At 42.0% G+C, this 17,581-nt stretch overlaps 1 protein-coding gene across 1 annotated transcript in view; it reads right to left on the reverse strand.

The window, feature by feature from the left end:
* Positions 1-289: 289 nt before the first annotated feature.
* Positions 290-17,581, reverse strand: part of mrc2 (mannose receptor, C type 2) — a 48,905-nt gene continuing 31,613 nt past the window's right edge. Inside the window, exons 15-29 of the mRNA XM_033971591.2 lie at positions 16,955-17,081; positions 15,101-15,133; positions 13,948-14,114; positions 11,773-11,941; positions 11,154-11,296; positions 9,917-10,025; positions 9,458-9,624; positions 9,086-9,194; positions 8,356-8,591; positions 7,665-7,827; positions 7,160-7,309; positions 5,927-6,040; positions 5,398-5,571; positions 4,751-4,774; positions 290-4,658 (exon numbers count right to left, since the gene is read on the reverse strand). Of these exons, the coding sequence (XP_033827482.1) occupies positions 4,435-4,658; positions 4,751-4,774; positions 5,398-5,571; positions 5,927-6,040; positions 7,160-7,309; positions 7,665-7,827; positions 8,356-8,591; positions 9,086-9,194; positions 9,458-9,624; positions 9,917-10,025; positions 11,154-11,296; positions 11,773-11,941; positions 13,948-14,114; positions 15,101-15,133; positions 16,955-17,081 (2,109 nt within the window). The 3' untranslated portion in view covers positions 290-4,434. The remainder of the gene's footprint in view (positions 4,659-4,750; positions 4,775-5,397; positions 5,572-5,926; positions 6,041-7,159; positions 7,310-7,664; positions 7,828-8,355; positions 8,592-9,085; positions 9,195-9,457; positions 9,625-9,916; positions 10,026-11,153; positions 11,297-11,772; positions 11,942-13,947; positions 14,115-15,100; positions 15,134-16,954; positions 17,082-17,581) is intronic.

The raw sequence follows: 17,581 nt of genomic DNA on the forward strand, positions 1-17,581 counted from the left end.
AAAATATAAACAGAAATCTCATATCTAACATCATGTATCTGATGACTTCTGTGTGTTTATAAAATGTAGAAAGTAGTAAAAAATAAAGAAATAAAAAACACTTTTGACAGGTCCCCCCCTGTGCCCATGACAGAGACAAACAGCCTGAAGTGCAGGTGAGCAGCGCCCTCTTGTGGTGACTCGTGGATGTTGCATGTTACACTGTGGACCTCTGACACCAGCCCCTCCCTTCCCTAAAAACGAGCAAATATAATGATTATAAATTAAAAAATGAAAACGAGAGCACAAAAACTTAAAAATGAGACTTTATTTTGTACAAAAATGACCAAAAACACGTGCTTCATGTAAAATTCACAGGGACAAGAGCAAGAGCAAAATGTGCACTGGAACCAAACCAGCCCAAAGCAGACCAAACAGACGGACGCTTCCCCTCCATCTCTCTCTCCCTCCCTCTTTCTCTATATATATTTATCATTTTTAGCAACCTCTGACTTTCCGTTTTAATCTCAATTTTTAAGTTGAACTCTGATACACTAGGCCTGTCACGATAAAAAACATCCATCCATTTTCTTCCTCTTATCTGTGGTCGCGGGGGCAGCAGTCTAAGCAGAGACTCCCAAACCTCCCCCACCCCAGACACTTCTTCCAGCTCCTTCGATTGGAACCCCAAGGCGTTCCCAGGCCAGCCGAGAGACACAGTCCCTCCTGCATGTCCTGGGTCTTCCCCGGAGGAGCGTCATGGAGTGGAGGAGCAGTGTCTCTACTCCGAGCTCCTCCTGTCTGAAAACTCTTTGAATATGATGAATACTACATTGACTTATGTTTCAGTACATGACGATAGAACAGTCATGTTTGGGGGGACTTTTTCTTAGTTGGAGTCGGTAACTTTTTGTTATTTTTCTGTTCTACGAGTAGTTTTTAGCTGTGGGGGTTGGATGAACAATTAATTATAGCCACAAACTCACTACTGTCTCATTCTGCTGTTTATTTTTCATGTTTTTTTAATCATATTGCACATTTAAAATAGTTTTTTGGGGATAATTCTACTTCAGGATCTTTGTGTCAGTGGCGTAAATGATTTTCAATATTATCATTTATCGTCACAAAGTGTTATCGTGACAGGGCTAACTACCGTCCTAAAGACAGTAGCCTCTTTTAAAGCTAGCCTGAAGCACTACCCAGTCCTGTCACACCTTCACAACAGCCTCACATTCGAAGCAAAAAGCTGGCATTTGTACTTTTGACATATTTACGGCCAGTGTGGAATCCAGCAGAGAACAGGGTTAACCCAGGACACGATTTACACACTGCTCTTTCTCTTCAAAGCCTCTTCCTCACAAACTCCTCCTCAGTTTTTTCAAATCCCTTTTTTCTCTCTTCGTTTTGACCCTTTTGGCTTCCTGTACTGATTGGTTCCAGACCTGCCACTGTGCTCTTGTTGCAGACTCAACATTCTTTCTTCAAAATATAAAAAAAAAACACACACATATTGGTTCAGCGCTCCTCCTCTCCTCCCCCAACTCGACGTCGCGCTCCCCCCAGGGAAAAACGGCAGGATTTTTTTCCCTCTAATCTCAAGCTTGCAGCATTCCTACAGGCACAAGTACAGCAATGCACTCCAAGGCGAGGAAAAACTAAAGCATTTTAAACAAAAACAGCGAGGAATAATTGTGAAATCCCAAAAAAAGCAGGACGAAGAAGCGTGTGACGTCTTTGGTTGTAAATTGTTAATACTGTTTAAACAATGGAGCCATTCACTTGAGATGCTTTCATTACAAAAAAAATGCAAAGTTAAACACTGACATGTGCGCTCTGGATGTGAACAAACAAAAAGAAATGTTTATACAGTTTGGACCAAAGTCAGGAAGTGATAGGGGGCGCTGTGCAACGGCAGAATCTGGGGTGATAGAAGAAGAACGTTTTAATTTACTCTGCACTTTTTGAGTTTTAAACAAATACAAATGTTTCCCCTAAAGTAATGTCTGCTATCTGGTTCAAACGTGTCTCTTCTTATTTATTTTCACCATTTCATCGCGTGTTTAAACGTTCAATATTACGCAAAAGTCGTGTTCGAAAGCTGTTCCCTCGTCAAAAACAGCCTTGGAGTTGTGTTTTGTTTCATTCACACATGTTTGAGTAACACTTTATTATTAGTCTGTCTACATCTACAAAGCTCAAAATGCTCTGTCCCACCTTGTGATGTCATGAAGTGGTAGTTTTCAAGTTTGCGCGTTCAACATGTGTGAAAATCGAGTAATATGAGACCTTTTATGAACTGCGAATTCATAAAAAAGTCCACACCTGCCACAGGCTCACAGCAAAGAAGCAAATTAAATGTAATGCACAACTAATACTGGGAATACGGTAATGCCAAAATGTGCACATATTAAAACTAGATCACCATGGCAACCATCGAAAACACAAAGGCACATGTTTGTATAATGTCAGTTTGGATTATCTTGAGAATTTAGTCCATAGACGGTATATATAAATGGACGTAGCTAACCTGCTAGCTGCCACCGTGTTCGAAACAGGAAGTGACGTCACACTCACTTAATCCACTTCTTTACACAGTCTATGGGCTTAGACGATTAAAACGCTCGGTATTTGAGAGTTTGACGTTTTTAAATTGGCTTTAAGGTGACATAACTTGTGTTTAGATCTGATTTTTCACACTGCAGATGTAGTAATGTGAGTTCTACTGTGGGTTTTTACAGTGGCTGATGCAAGTTCACATTTGGACACGTTCCACCTGGAGTTACAAAACATCTGGAGCCGCCGTGTCCCTCCAAAGAGCGGAGTGACCGGAGCTCTGGAAAAATACTGACAAAGGAAAAACGAAACAAGAAATCCAGTTTGGCCCCTGGTTAAATGTATGTACCGTAAACGTATATGGATAAAAATACAAAAACTGAGGACAAAAAAACAAACAAAACAACTAAAATGAATGTATTTAGTTCAATTCAAAGGGGAATTTATATAGTGAAATACTGCAAACATGTTTTTTTTCATTTTTATGGCTTATTGAGGAAAAAATCTCCCACGGCTCTGGAAACAAACGTCCCACTCATTTTTCCCACAGACTCTCGAAAAAAAATAAAACATTTAAAGGCCTGTAATCTTATTTAAAATCTGTTTCAAAAACTTTATATTGTTGTATTAAAGAGGAGGTATTTTACTGCTATGGGGAATTAACTGTAACACATCACATAATCAGATCTCTATGTTTCCTTTTATTGTTTTAAAAATGTTATATTCACCCAAAACACCATATTAACATGTTTTATAAGTTTCACTTTGTTTTTGACGCTCTGAGTCTCCCCTCCGTTTGCTCTTTGTGTTAAGTCACACCCCTTCAGAGCACTATCACAACACAATCAGTTGCATCACTACTGCACATCACATCAGGTTTGTCAAGTTACTGTGTCCAGTTTTGTATCATGTTTTTGTATATTTATGGAGAATTGTCGTGTGGGAGCGTGGGTGATGTAGGCTTGTGGGCGGAGCCTCGTACAGAATCTTACAGCAAACTTTATAAACCACTAAATTGTTAAATGATTTAGCTAAATCTTTCATTATAAGTGGCCTTTTTTAACTTAAAACAACCGCGTTATGGACATTAGTTAGCACGTAGGTGTTAGCATGTAGCTCGTTAGCACGTAGCTGGTTAGCCTCCATGATGCCTTTGAACTCTTTATATTTAAATTTTTGGAAAAGTCTGCGGGAAAAATGAATGTAAAGCTGACATCCTGAGCTCTAGTGGGAGGTCAGTGATTGCTCAACACTTTGTGCATTAAATTTAAAATAAAAACAGTGAATCTCAGGCCTTTTTGTGTTTATCTTTTTGAATTGAACTAAAAAAAAAAAACTAAAAAAAAACATTTGCGCCTGTTCCGTGTCTGCATGGAAGACACCAAGAGGCATTTCATAAGATCATGTTCCAGCTACAACACGACCCAACATCACAGTTTCAAATGTATCAGGAGTATTTTGGATAAAATGGAAAAATAGTCCAAACTTTCTTATAAAACTTTAGAAAAGACTTTTTAAAACGAGTCAATATTCATGTGCTGCGCTCTGCACAGACTGTGCACTTTCAAAATCTGATTTTTGGTTTCAAGAAATTACTCTATATATAAAAAATGCCACATTGTGAACGAAGTAAATCCAAATCTTCAGTTTCTCTGGGTTCAGTCCCAGTGAAGGTAGGACGGGGGGACAGGGGGACAGGGGCAGACGGGGTTGGTAGGGCTTGACATGAACTCTTTAGCTCACTGGCCCAATGAAATTCTAACTGGACCAGAGGGGAACTGGAAGGGTGACTGGAGGAGGGACTTGAGGTGGGACTGGAGGTGGGACTGGAAAGGGGATTGGATCGGGACAGGAGGGTGGACTAGAGGGTGGACTGGAGGTTTTTTTTTTTTTACTCTTCTTCTACTCTTCCTGCTGCTCGTTTATCTCCATGTCCGACACCAGGATGTTTTTCTCGGTTTGTTCTGCGGAGCTGGAGTTGGTGCGGCTGTAGCGCGCCCCCTCATAGGACCCTCGCGCGCCCACCGCTCTGCGCCGGTACAGGTAAATCACACTGACGATCAGAGCGATCAGGATCAGACCCGTAACCATGACGACCACCAGGGTGGGCAGGTGCTCGGAGTCCGCTGGGGAGAGGGGGGTAAACAAAAAGAGGTTTAGCTGCCAAATAAAGGTCTCGAAATGCACTAATTTGTACTAAGGATGTTTTAAAACTTACAGATTACAGCTGAAGACTCTGTAACTGCAAATAAACAAAAAGATTACAAACATTACTTACTTACTTAAAAAAGAACTCTTGTAGCTTTAATCCATGTTAACACTGTTCCCTCCTCAAAAACAGACCTGGAGTTGTGTTTTGTTTCATTCACACATGTTTGAGTAACACTTTATTATTAGTCTGTCTACATCTCCAAAGCTCAAAATGCTCTGTTCCACCTTGTGATGTCATGAAGTGGTAGTTTTCATGTTAACAGCTCCTTTTACCTTTAGTTAAATAGAGATAGGCAATTCCAGGTCTGAAATGATCCAAATGATTCTAGTGAAGGTGTATGGAGTTTAAAAACACAGTGGAGCACTTCCTGTATTACCACATGATGACATCACAAGGTGGAACAGAGTGTTTTCAGTTTGAGAGAAGACTTCAGCCTAAATATGCAGAGTTTGTGTTAAACATGTGTGAGTGAAACAAAACACAACTCCAGGTCTGTTTGTGACGAGGAAACAACAGGAAAGAGCAGAATAAAGTCATACATAAACGCAGGACTCTGATTGGTCCATTTATCAGGATACATTACATTGCAGTATTCAGTATTCTGTAACTAAATCCATTTTCCATGTGTGGTAATAAACAGAGGCTGTGCTCACTCCTGGGCCGTTTGCAGATGACCCCGTGCGTTCGGTTGCTGCAGGACCCTGGTTTCCACAGCCCGGTGTTGCTCTGGATCCAGAAGCAGGAGTTTGGAGACAGAACAGAAAACGCCTGAGCCTCCCAGTTTGAGTAGTTCATCTCTGTGTCCTCGCTCCACACCAGACCGCGGCCTGCAGGGGGAGTGTCAGCTGTTAGCTCCATGAGTACAGAGCACAATGATGTAACAGTTTAAAATCTATACGATCGTTTTAGTAAAGGAGCAAATATTGTATCGCATTGAATTACAGCAGCAGTTACAGAGAGAGGGGACACAGTTTTGCTGGAAGTGCGCCCATGATCACTTGGCTAGCAGGTTAGCTATGTCTATTTATATAAACAGTCTGTGGTAAAAGTCTCCTGGCCTGTGTTATCTTAGTTACAGTGGTACAGTTCTAGTTTTGATCATGTCAGTTATAATTGGTCCACAGTGATGTTTGTAGAGTTTAAAGTTGCTGTAGAGAGAGTAAATGTGGTTAAGTCCTGGACCTTTGACGCTGATGCCGAGCCAGGCCCCGTGTGCCTGCTCCGAGTAGCTCTGGATGTGCTCCCAAACAAACTCATTCTCCGTCTCGTCCAAAATGGAGAGAAGCTCCGCCCCCACTGCACAAAAGAGGAGAAAAACAGAGACAGAAGATTGACTCAGAGAAAAGGCAGAAACTAAACAAGAGTCACTTTTTACATTTGAAACAAACTCCTGAGTGCTGTTAAGATAATAATCTGACAAAACAACATAAGAATGAGTTTTATAATAATAGTTTGCCTGAACAAACAGAACAAACTCTTCAACACTTTACAAAGATGTGAGTCTTGGCACGGGTGAATCCCCCTGTTTTTAAATGGGCGTGATTGACAGGTGGATTTGCCAATCGGGGACAAGTACGGTCCGTCTGTATTTGAAATAATAAAACAATAAATTAAAAAAAAAAGAAAGAAAGAAATGTGATTTTATTTGTAAATCAGAGGTGACCAATGAGCTCCTTCTTTTCACATGAGTCACTGAAATAAATGGATCTGATTGGACGATCACGTTTGACCAGAGCTTGAGACGTGACAGAGGACGAGCACCAGACTGATATAAATCTGTTTGAAACACAGAGAGATCAGTCTGGATTTACCGGGCAACAAAATATACTTGACAAGTCAATAGTTTCTTTCAGTAAACTCTTAATTAAAAGTGCTCAGAATAAAGAGAAGGAGGAGTATTTGGGTGCGTATAGACATTTAAATAAAAGTTATGAAAGTACATATGAAGATTGCTGTGTTAAATCAGTCCTAATGAGCTTGTGTCTCTATGGTTCTCATCTCTGACCCTGTGGATCATTATGTTATAATTTACACATTTAAATTCACAATATTCATCTAAAAGCACTTAATAAAAAAAAAAAGGTCGGCTGACTTCCGCATTAGAAAACTGCAGTGTCCAATAGGAGCTGATGTCGCCGTAAACATCATCACAACAAAGCGCCGCATGCTGTCGGCGCCCCCTATGGACACCTGCACATCACACTAGAGCAGCACATTTTTTTTCATTTGTACAAAAATAACTACGCGACGCTGCTGAATCCTACGAGTATCACTGATTAAGAAAATAAAACTGGAGAAGGAAGTGCATACGTCACAGGGGGCGTGCACCGGAAGAGGTTAAACGGGGGTAGATCAGCAAAATGGCATCTTGAAAATAAGAGATTAAGGATTACTCAAACATGACATGGTCCTGACCGTCGCTGCAGGCCGAGCGGGCGTCCTGCTGTAGCCTCAGGTGCTGCAGGTTGAAGGCGTAACAGTTGTTTCTGAAGGGGACCCAGGCCCACTCCCCCACAGCGTGAGGACACTCGCCCGGATACACCCAGCGGTGAACCATGAGGTCATCTGAAGGACAAATACATAGAACATATTCATCAAATTCTACAGGTCATGGAGACAAACAGGTAACCCCACAAGGTCAAGTTACAGGTCAGATCTGTGGAGAGGTGACCGACTCCACACAGAATTTATTAATTAATTTTTTTAAAGTTATTTTTGAGGAATAAATCAGAATCAATATGTAAAATGACATTTTGTGGAATATTTCAGGCTAAGCAACACCTCCATCAAGACGTGCAGGCGGCGGACCAGAAAATCTTATCTGAACCTGACCAGGTCTAAAACTCACTGGTTAGTTTCATTTTTTTAATCTTATATAGAAACACATTTAAATTTCCAGTCACATCACAAAAGGACATACCTCCGATTTGGCACAGAGCAGCTCCGAGTTTGGCGTCACACGGCGTCATCACCCATTCGCCGGTCGTGGTCATGTGACCACATCCAGCACTCTGACTGGGCTCTCCCTCTTTCCAGTTTGAATATAACCCCTCCTCTTCACCGAGCCACGTAAAACTTTGACTCTAAATATGACAAAACAAAAAGAGATATTTAGTGTCGCTGAAAATAAACTGTGAAAGAGTTTTTCCTCCAGAAACACACAAGAGCCGAAAACTGGACCAAGCAGCTGATGAGTTTAACAGACGACTGAGGCTGTGTTTACAAAGCATCAGACACCAGAGTTGAAAAAACTGAACTTCTGGAGTTTGATTCGCAGCGTCAACCAATCAGAAACTACGCTCCAATGACAGAGTGAAGTCATTATCCGAAACAAGGACAAAGACATTATGTACAAAACTAGAGGCAACTTAATTATACTGGGCACCGGCTAGGATAAAGGCTAGTATAAAGGCTAGCATAAAGGCTAGTCATGGACCCAGACACACCACTGCCGATCTAAGAGCAAGACACTTCACTCATACATCATGCCCATATCAAAGTATCTAATGAATATTGGTTGTGATGGGAAGGGCATCCTGCCAAAAAATGCTTGCTTTAATACCTGAATAAATAAAGAGATTAACCTAAATAGAGAAAGCAAATCCACTCACTCCATAGTTGTAGAGTCCGATCCAGGCGGGCCGCCGCAGGTTGCTGATGAGGAGGGTGAGGTAGGCCTGCTCGTAGGGCGTCCTTACAGCGGCCAGGGTGCCATTCAAAGACGCACACAGATACAGCGCTCCCGTCCAGTCCAGCCTCTTCTCCACCACACGATACGACAGACCCCCCAGGTCCACAGGCTTCAGCAGGGACGGCACGAGGGGCGGAGCCGGGGGGAGGCCGGGGTCTATGAGGAGGGGGCAGAGGGTTTGTATGTGTACAGACACAAATGACATCACACTGGGGGGGTTCTTCTTGTATGCCTATGGTGGAATGTTCAGTAGTTACCACGGTGACACAATACACATTAGCAATAACTCCCAAAAACGTTTTAAGATCGTCTGAAAACTGAAGAAAAAATACAAACTGTATGTAAAGAGCACATGTTCAGGAGCCTGTGGTCAGTCCAAGCGCATGGTCCTGTTTAGGAGTTTGATTTTACACAAAAAGGTGAGAGTGACTCACTGAAAAACTGTTGGCTAATGCTAATGCTAGCTAGCTAGCTTGTGGCTGTAATGTTATTTGACTTTAACAGCACAAATCAGTTCACCTGTTGGAGTTCAGAAAAGTCAGCTCTTTAATAACAACCCTTTAAGTTAATAAGGTCCCTTTAAGTAAATATGGGCCCTTAATATGGGCCCTTTTAAATCCAGCCTGTGGAACATTCATATTGTGCCTGACCTTGTTTCCTTTGACAGATGTACCCATGGTTCTCCATCTCACAGGCTCTGGACGCCCACATCCCAGTGTTTGTCTGAGGGCTGCCATGACGCATAACCACACAGTTACCCTGAAAACAATAGAAATATATATGTATACAAAACAATAGAATATATATGTATATAATAACAACAACAACAACAATAACATATTTTTTCCCAAGTCTCTATTTAGCGTTTTAATCATACAGCACAACCAATACTTTATAAACAAAATCATCATAATAATTAAGGTGCATTTTAATCTGACATGAAGTTCTTGCGCCCCACTGATGTAAAACTCTGCTCTAAATGTTATTATGTTCCTTCCAGTATAGAAGGGGCTGTTCTGTACCGGCGTCCTGTCGTGGTGTGGTCTGCTGTTGTCCAGCGGCTCTCCGGGTGCCCAGTTGGTGTAGCTGAGCAGACCGGGCTGACCCCACTGGAAATGACCTTTGGAGTCAGAGGTCAGGCCCAGCCAAAGGTCAATGCTGGTGTTGAACAGCAGAGTAGTGACGAACGCTGACGGAAAGAAAAACAAACATCAAAACAAATTCTGAACTTATCTTACAGTCCCATAGTCAGTGCTGTGGAGTACAGGACGACATGGGGCTTTTCATGGCTGATGCTGATACCGCTTATTTAGAATAATTTAGAATTATTGTGTTTATAAAATGTAGAAAGTAGTAAAAAATAAAGAAAAAAACACAGTAAATGAGAGAGTATGTCCAAACTTTCTGGTCTCATTTAAAGAAACACTACTGGTTTTAAACGGCATAATTAAACTTAAATAAACATAAGATTAACGCGTTACCTTGTTCCAGATGGTTGGACACGATGGCGAGCACACCGCCGTTGGCTTCACATTTCAGTTTGGCTCCTGACCATGTGATCTTGTTCACTTGGTCAAATACCCTGAAGCACTGCAAAACATCACGCATTAGTCCGCAACCATGGCCACGCCCCCTCTCTGTTCACATGACGACGTGACTCCTCAGCTGTCAATCATGATCTCCAAGAGGAATGGGCCAATCGCAAATGACCTGCCCTCCTCTAAGAATTCTGCTTTTTGTTTTAGATTTTGTTAATTGTAAACTACAACTTAAACATGTCTCCATGGAAACGTTAATGCTTTGCCTGGAATGGTCCACAGTAAGACATTAAACATAAACATCTAGCATCATTGATATAACTTTTTAACTGTTTTATTGCTTTAAAACACATTGAAAACATGTATTCTTACTGTGAGGGGGACCGCATCTACACAGACCTGACCTGTAACTCTGAATGTCATTACACTACATGGCCTGTTCCCATGAGAAACAAATAGTTTTTTTTTCTTCTGCACATTCAGGTGATATAATGACGATTATCTTTGTTGGTGATTATCATGATTATATAAAATGTCCCACAAATGATTATTGTCGACTCTTTTAATCACAATAAACTATATTATTGTTTCTAGTCCCACTAAATAAAAAAACGGATGACCACTCGCTGTGTACGGGACAAGTTAAACTGTATATTTGTATATATCTGGAGCTATGTGGTGAAGAACTTATCAAATCTTCAAGAAAGTTCCATCTTCTGCCTGAACGATATAACACAGATCTGCATTTATTCAATTACAGGTAAACATAATGCCATACAGTGGAACATTTCAGACAAAGCAACGGAAACAAGCAGAAAAGGGAAGCTCTGAATCAGCTTTTTCAGCTCCGATACTTATTACTTCTTATCTGCTGATGCCCAATATCAACCAATACCAGTGGAGGGACAGAGCCTTTTAAAGGGAACTCAGTCATCTTATAACAAAATGGATCCAATGGTGTTATGTAACTGATATTTATTTTGAAAGTAACGACTGAACAGCTTTTATGAAGAAAAGTTCTAACATCGGGAGACATCCTGGGCCAACATCAGCCAGTGTCTTAATTAAAGGCCCAACAGGGATCGGTGTCGATATCTGGTATCAGTGTCGTATCAGATGGCGAGCCCCCAACCCAGAATATGTACGGTAAGTTCCCTGCGTTATATTTTTGCGTTCTAACCTTATGTCGATAGGCGGCCCACCCGTCAGGACACCCGGCCTGAGGGAGGGGCGAGGCGGGGGTGGGGGGAATGGTCCCGGTGACGTTGACCCTTTTACAAATATAAGGCAGGTCCGAGTGGCACTTCTGATCTGACCAGTCCCCTGGATAAACGACATTATGTAAAGTCAAAGACGCTGTCTCTGATTTTTACTGAAAATAAAACAGAACTAGTTCATTTTAAACAGTTTGCAGTGGCCCAAAGTTACATGTAGGACATCCTAAATATTCACCATGATGAGTTTATAAGCGCATTTCACAACTTTCACAGACCAGACTGGAATTTGGCCATCACAGTAATGGAAACAACAACTAGCATGCTAACAGTGGAACTCCTGATTCTCTATAAAACGGTTTAAAAATGAGATGTAATGGTAAATATTCACATTTTTATACAGATTTACATCAAGGAACCGTCACACACACATACACACACATTCACACACTGGTGGGTGGGTTAAGTGTCTTGCCCAAGGACACAACAGTAGTATTCATCATGTTCATGTTTGTCTCTTTCACAGTCTCTATGCACTGGGTTGTTAAACATGAAATGCTGTAGTAAAAAACAGTCGGTTCTGACCTTTGCTGGCAGAGATGTGCACACATTTGCGGTCGCGGCTGAGGGGGTGTGGCCTGCCCAGTGCCCAGGACGCGTAGTTGAGAACCGAAAAATCAGACCAGCGAAACCGACCGTCGTTTTCATACGTGTGAAGACCAAGCCACCAGTTGTCCCCTTCCACCTTCACCATCTGAAAAACAAAAACAACAAAAGCAAGTTAAATATGCATATAAGGTTTTTGCTAATTGTGTGTCTTGCCCAAGGACACAACAACAGTATTCATCAGTGGGAGCTGGAATCTCACCGCCAATTTTCAGATCAGTCGACAAACATTTTACCAACTGAGCCACTGTCACGCTTTAGTATCTTGCTCAAGGACACAACAACAGCAAGCGGGATTTTGTTTTGTATTTTGTTAATTGTAAGCCATAACAGTGATCTAAAACAACTTAAAGATGTAACTTTTCTGTTTGTCTCCATGGAAACGTTATTACTGTGCCTGGAATGTTCCACAGTATTGCATTAGACATAAACTAATCCAGCATTGATTTAACTTGTGGTGTTTTATTGCGTAAAAATGCCTTGAAAACGTGTATTCTTATTTCTTTTCACCTTTTTTTCCCCTCCAGTTTGGCCGTTTTTTAGATTTCAAATGTTACTTCCTGGTTGGAAATCATGACATCACTCCGTTCACTCCACTTCACTGTTACCTAGCAACCATGTCCCAAACGCCTCTAATGTCACAGATTATGATTTCACAAATGAAAATGCAACAAAACATAATTATTTTGTTGAAATGTTGAAAGTATCTGAAACAAATTTGTTTCTTGTGTAAATTGTGCTGAACTTTTGGACAGAATTTTCGAGCAGTTTCATAACTCTTTCCGTGGGTGGTCCCTGGCGTCGCCTTTGGCCAATCAGGAAGAATTTTAGATCCAAAAATCACCACAAACCAGCCCCAAAACTTGAGTAATTACTTGGGCAATTATGTTATGAGGTTTTTAAATGGAAAAAGTGCTCATAATGTTGCATATTCACAGTGATGGGAGAATGAAAATGTATTTAGTTACAAAATACCGAATACTGCAGTGAAATGTGTTTTGTGAAGTGTTCTGACACATGGGCCAATCGGAGTACTGTGTTCTGAGTACTGTGAGTATTTTTACATTATAGAGTAAAGACACAGCATTAACAAAAAAAAAAAAAAAAGTTTGTTTCACTGCTTGGAGAAAAAAAAATCCCAACTGCTTCACCCCAAGAGCTGAGTTTAAAGTTTTTCTCTCTTATTTTTGTGCAGTTTGAAGCCGAAATATTGTGATCACGTTCTGCCATGTATTATTATTTTAGGAAAGTAACTGTAATGTATGAGTATGTATTCTTGATACATGTATTCACTTACTTCCACAGACTGTTTATATAAATGGACATAGCTAACTTGCAAGCCGCCACTTTCAAACAGGAAGTGATCCTGGGCGCACTTCTGGCTCCATTGACTCTGGCTCCAATTCACTTTACATTGAAAAACTGTGTCCCCTCTCTCTGTAACTGCTGCTGTCAGACTCGTCATTTTGGTCTTAAATGTTCGTATTAACCCGCTCTACATGATCCTGGGGTTTTTATTTCACTATTGTGTCTGTAAATCAAGATATGAACATTAATAACAGGCAAATCAGGCGACTTCTTTCCCCGAGGTCACTCCCACTAGTGTTAGCAACAGGTTTGATTGACAGCATTGCTAAGTGTCCTCTCCCTGTCAAACCAGTGGTGCGGACGGGAGGGGGTGTTACCTTCAACAGCTTCACTCTGGATTGGCTCTTTGGTTGCTATGATACTCAAGGTTGGAATTCCAAATATGGAACTTGACTCTAACTTTGCTGCTATAACTGCTCTAGCCTCAGTGAGCTTCATTTGGAGCTGAACGCTGAGGATGATGTCTCACTCACTTAGTCACTTCTTTATACAGTCTGTGGTCAGTTCACTGCAAATTGGATTACACTGCCATAAAATATCCTAAAAGGTAAATGTACAAATATTGGACCTGATAATTAAATCTAACAGTTATTAGACCCAAGATCTCACTGTGTTACAACAAAAACCTGCTTTTGAACCAGATTCATTTTAGCTAAATATTATTGGCCGATAAAATGTTGTGATGTCGTCCAAAACGCACAAATGAACATATAAACGAAGCCTGACCTTGCGTAAAGTACTGGCCAGAAAAGCCTCTTCGTCGGCGGAGTGGACAGACGCCAACGAGGAGTCAAACCACGTGCAAATCCTCTGAGCCTGGTCCCACGTCGTGCGGTGGTCAAAGAACTTATACTCCGCCTCCTGAAAACCAATCCACTCTGGAGAACTTTCCCCTGAGAGGAGAGGAGGAGAGGAGAGAGGAGAGAGGAAAGAGAAGAGGAGAGAGGAGAGAGGAGAGAGGAGAGAGGAGAGGAGAGAGAAGAGGAGAGGAGAGAGGAGACAGGAGAGGAGAGGAGGAGAGAGGAGAGAGGAGAGAGGAGAGGGGAGAGGAGGAGAGAGGAGAGGAGAGAGAAGAGGAGAGGAGAGAGGAGAGAGGAGAGGAGGAGAGGAGAGAAGAGAGAGGAGAGAGGAGAGAGGAGAGGGGAGAGGGGAGAGGAGGAGAGAGAAGAGGAGAGGAGAGAGGAGAGAGGAGAGAGGAGAGAGGAGAGAGGAGAGGGGAGAGGAGGAGAGAGGAGAGGAGAGAGGAGAGAAGAGAGGAGAGAGAAGAGGAGAGAGGAGAGGAGAGAGGAGAGGAGAGAGGAGAGAGGAGAGGAGAGAGGAGAGGAGAGAGGAGAGGAGAGAGGAGAGGAGAGAGAAGAGGAGAGAGGAGAGGAGAGAGGAGGAGAGGAGGGGAGGAGAGAGGAAAGGAGGAGAGGTGAGGAGAGGAGGAGGGAGGAGGAGAACAGAGGATGGAGGAGAACAGAGGATGGAGGAGAACAGAGGATGGAGGAGAACAGAGGAGGAGAGAAGAGGAGAACAGAGAAGAGAGGAGAAGGAAAGAGAGGAGAACAGCGGAGAGAGAAGGAGAAAGGAGAACACAAGAGAACAGAGGAGGAGCGAGGAGAACAGAGCATAGAAAAGAAGAGAGGATGAGAGAAGGGGAGAGCAGAGGAGAGGTGAAGGAAAGAGGAGAAAGGAGAACAGCAGAGAGAGGAGGAGGAGGAGAGAGTAAAACGGAGGAGAGAGGAGGGGAGAGGAGGAAAACAGAAGAGAACAGAGAGGAGAGGTTGAGAGAAGAGGAGAACAGAGGAGGAGAAAGGATGTGGACCAAAAACAGATAGAGTTACATCATAAACCTCCAAAAGATATTTATATAAACATAAATAAAGAGTTCACAGACCTTCAGATGACTCAGGCTCTTTCTCAACACTTCCTGAAAACACAAAAGAGAGAAAGAGAGGATGAGATGGAGAAAGAGAGAAAGAGAGGGCTTCATAAACAAAAGAGAGAAAGAGAGAATGAGACAGAGAAAGAGAGAGGGATTCATATCAAGATGGTACGATATTTGCTTCTACACGAGTTTCAGAATGATCAACAATGAGGACTGTTTCCATAGCAATTAACAATTCAAAACAGAATATTACATCTGAGAGTTTCTCTATGGGTCCTCACAGTCCTTCACATCAGGAAGGAATAGCACCCTCGACCTCACTGTTAGTGTCACTACTTCCTGTCCTGTTTTACCTGTATGTTGATCTCTGTTTAGAAAGAGACATGTTTGTGTCACAATGCTAATGCTAACGCTAATTTTGAGCTGTAATGAATATTAAAACACCACAAACTGATGTATTATACATATAAAAGTAACTGTGTAGTTTTTATTTTCATAAATTTTAATAGGTTGTTTATGTTATGTTTTACAATAAAAAAAAAGTGACAATTAGCACTGAGACGCAATGAGCTAGGTAGTGTGCTACTGTACACAGAGCCTATTGTTTGTTTGAAACAGATATGGATAAATGAACGTGTGGCTGAGTCATATATTTGGAGTGTTACTGATTTAGAGGAATTTCAGTTTGTAAAAATGAGACATAGGACTGGGTCTCTGTGGTTCAGTCCTGGTTTAGTGCTAGTTTGGTCCTGGTCTATTTCCTGGCTTAGTCCTGGTCTATTTCCTGGCTTAGTCCTGGTTCAGTCCTTGTTCAGTCCTGGTTTAGTCCTGGTTCGGTCCTGTTTCAGTTCTGGTGTAGTCATGGTTTAGTCCTGGTTTAGTCCTGGTTTGGTCCTGGTTTAGTCCTGGTTTAGTCCTGGGTTAGTCCTGGTTCGGTCCTGGTTCAGTCGTGGTTTAGTGCTGGTTCGGTCCTGGTTTAGTCTTGGTTTAGTCTTGGTTTGGTCCTGGTTTAGTCCTGGTTTAGTCCTGGTTTAGTCCTGGTTCGGTCCTGGTTCAGTCGTGGTTTAGTCCTGGTTTGGTCCTGGTTTAGTCCTGGTTTAGTCCTGGTTCGGTCCTGGTTCAGTCCTGGTTCAGTCCTGGTTCAGTCCCGGTTTAGTCCTGTCTCAGAACAGGGGGGCACTTGTTTTCGATGACTGTTGTTGGTCTGTTATTGACGTGGATCTATAATAAGAGCTGGATAAGCCCCTCCCCCTCTGCCCCGGGGCCAGACTAGTGGCCGCTCCAGGTACTGCAGCCCACAAAGACTTCTCCCATGGAGCACTGTGCTTTTTCTGTGAATTCAAACAGCTCGTGCTCTGACGAGGCATCGGCCTTTCTATTCTCTATTTAACATAAATTCATACTGGTTAAATGTAGTTCTTGAATAAAGTATAGTCAAGATAATTAAAGTGCACTGTGTAACTTTTCTATAGGCACACCCGTGCATTCTAACTGTGGCAACTGCTTCTTGTCATCATAGTGACAAATACAATTCATGCCATACTGTGGAACATTCCAGGCAAAGCACTAACATCCCCAATGGTGAAAGACAAGGAGGTGACCCCCCACTAGAAAAGTTACAGAGTGTATCTTTAACCCTATTTAGTCCTATGTCCCACCACTTTCCATGGGTGGTCATTGGCTTTGGCTTCAATCAGGAAGAATTTTACATCTAAAAATCACCACAAACTGGTACAAAAAACTTGAGTAATTACTTGGGCAATTATGTAATGAGGTTTTGAATGGAAAAAGTGCTAATAATGGTGAGTTGTTGTCCAGTTGTTGTCCAGTTGTTGTCCAGTTGTTGTCCAGTAGGGGGCGTACCTCTAGGGATCTTGCATATCCAGTCCAGCTCAGAGTCGCAGTGCATGGCCAGCCACGTCATGGTGCCGAGGCTCGCCGCGGCACAAGGGCGGATGTTGTAGTACCGCCCAAAGTTCTGATAGGTCACCTGACATGTCAATCAAAATCACACATTAGCATATTAGTTATTAGTATGAACTCTTCTGAGCTTTAATCCATGTTCTAATGCTGTTCCCTCCTCAAAAACAGACCTGAAGTTGTGTTTCATTCACACATGTTTGAGTTACACTTTATTATTAGTCTGTTACATCTCCAAAGCTCAAAATGCTCTGTTCCACCTTGTGATGTCATGAAGTGGTAGTTTTCAAGTTAACAGCTCCTTTTACCTTTAGTTCAGTAGAGATTGACAACTCCAGGTCTGAAATGATCCAAATGATTCTAGTGAAGGTGTATTACCACATGATGACATCACAAGGTGGAACAGAGTGTTTTCAGTTTGAGAGAAGAACTCAGGCTAAATATGCAGAGTTTGTGTGTTAAACATGTAAATGAAACAAAACACAACTCTAGGTCTGTTTGTGATGAGGAAACAACATTATAGATCATTAGGGATCAGAAAATACCGTAATATTGGTAAATTGAAACAAA

Source organism: Periophthalmus magnuspinnatus, chromosome 8, assembly GCF_009829125.3.
Source record: "Periophthalmus magnuspinnatus isolate fPerMag1 chromosome 8, fPerMag1.2.pri, whole genome shotgun sequence".
NCBI classification, from domain to species: domain Eukaryota; kingdom Metazoa; phylum Chordata; class Actinopteri; order Gobiiformes; family Gobiidae; genus Periophthalmus; species Periophthalmus magnuspinnatus.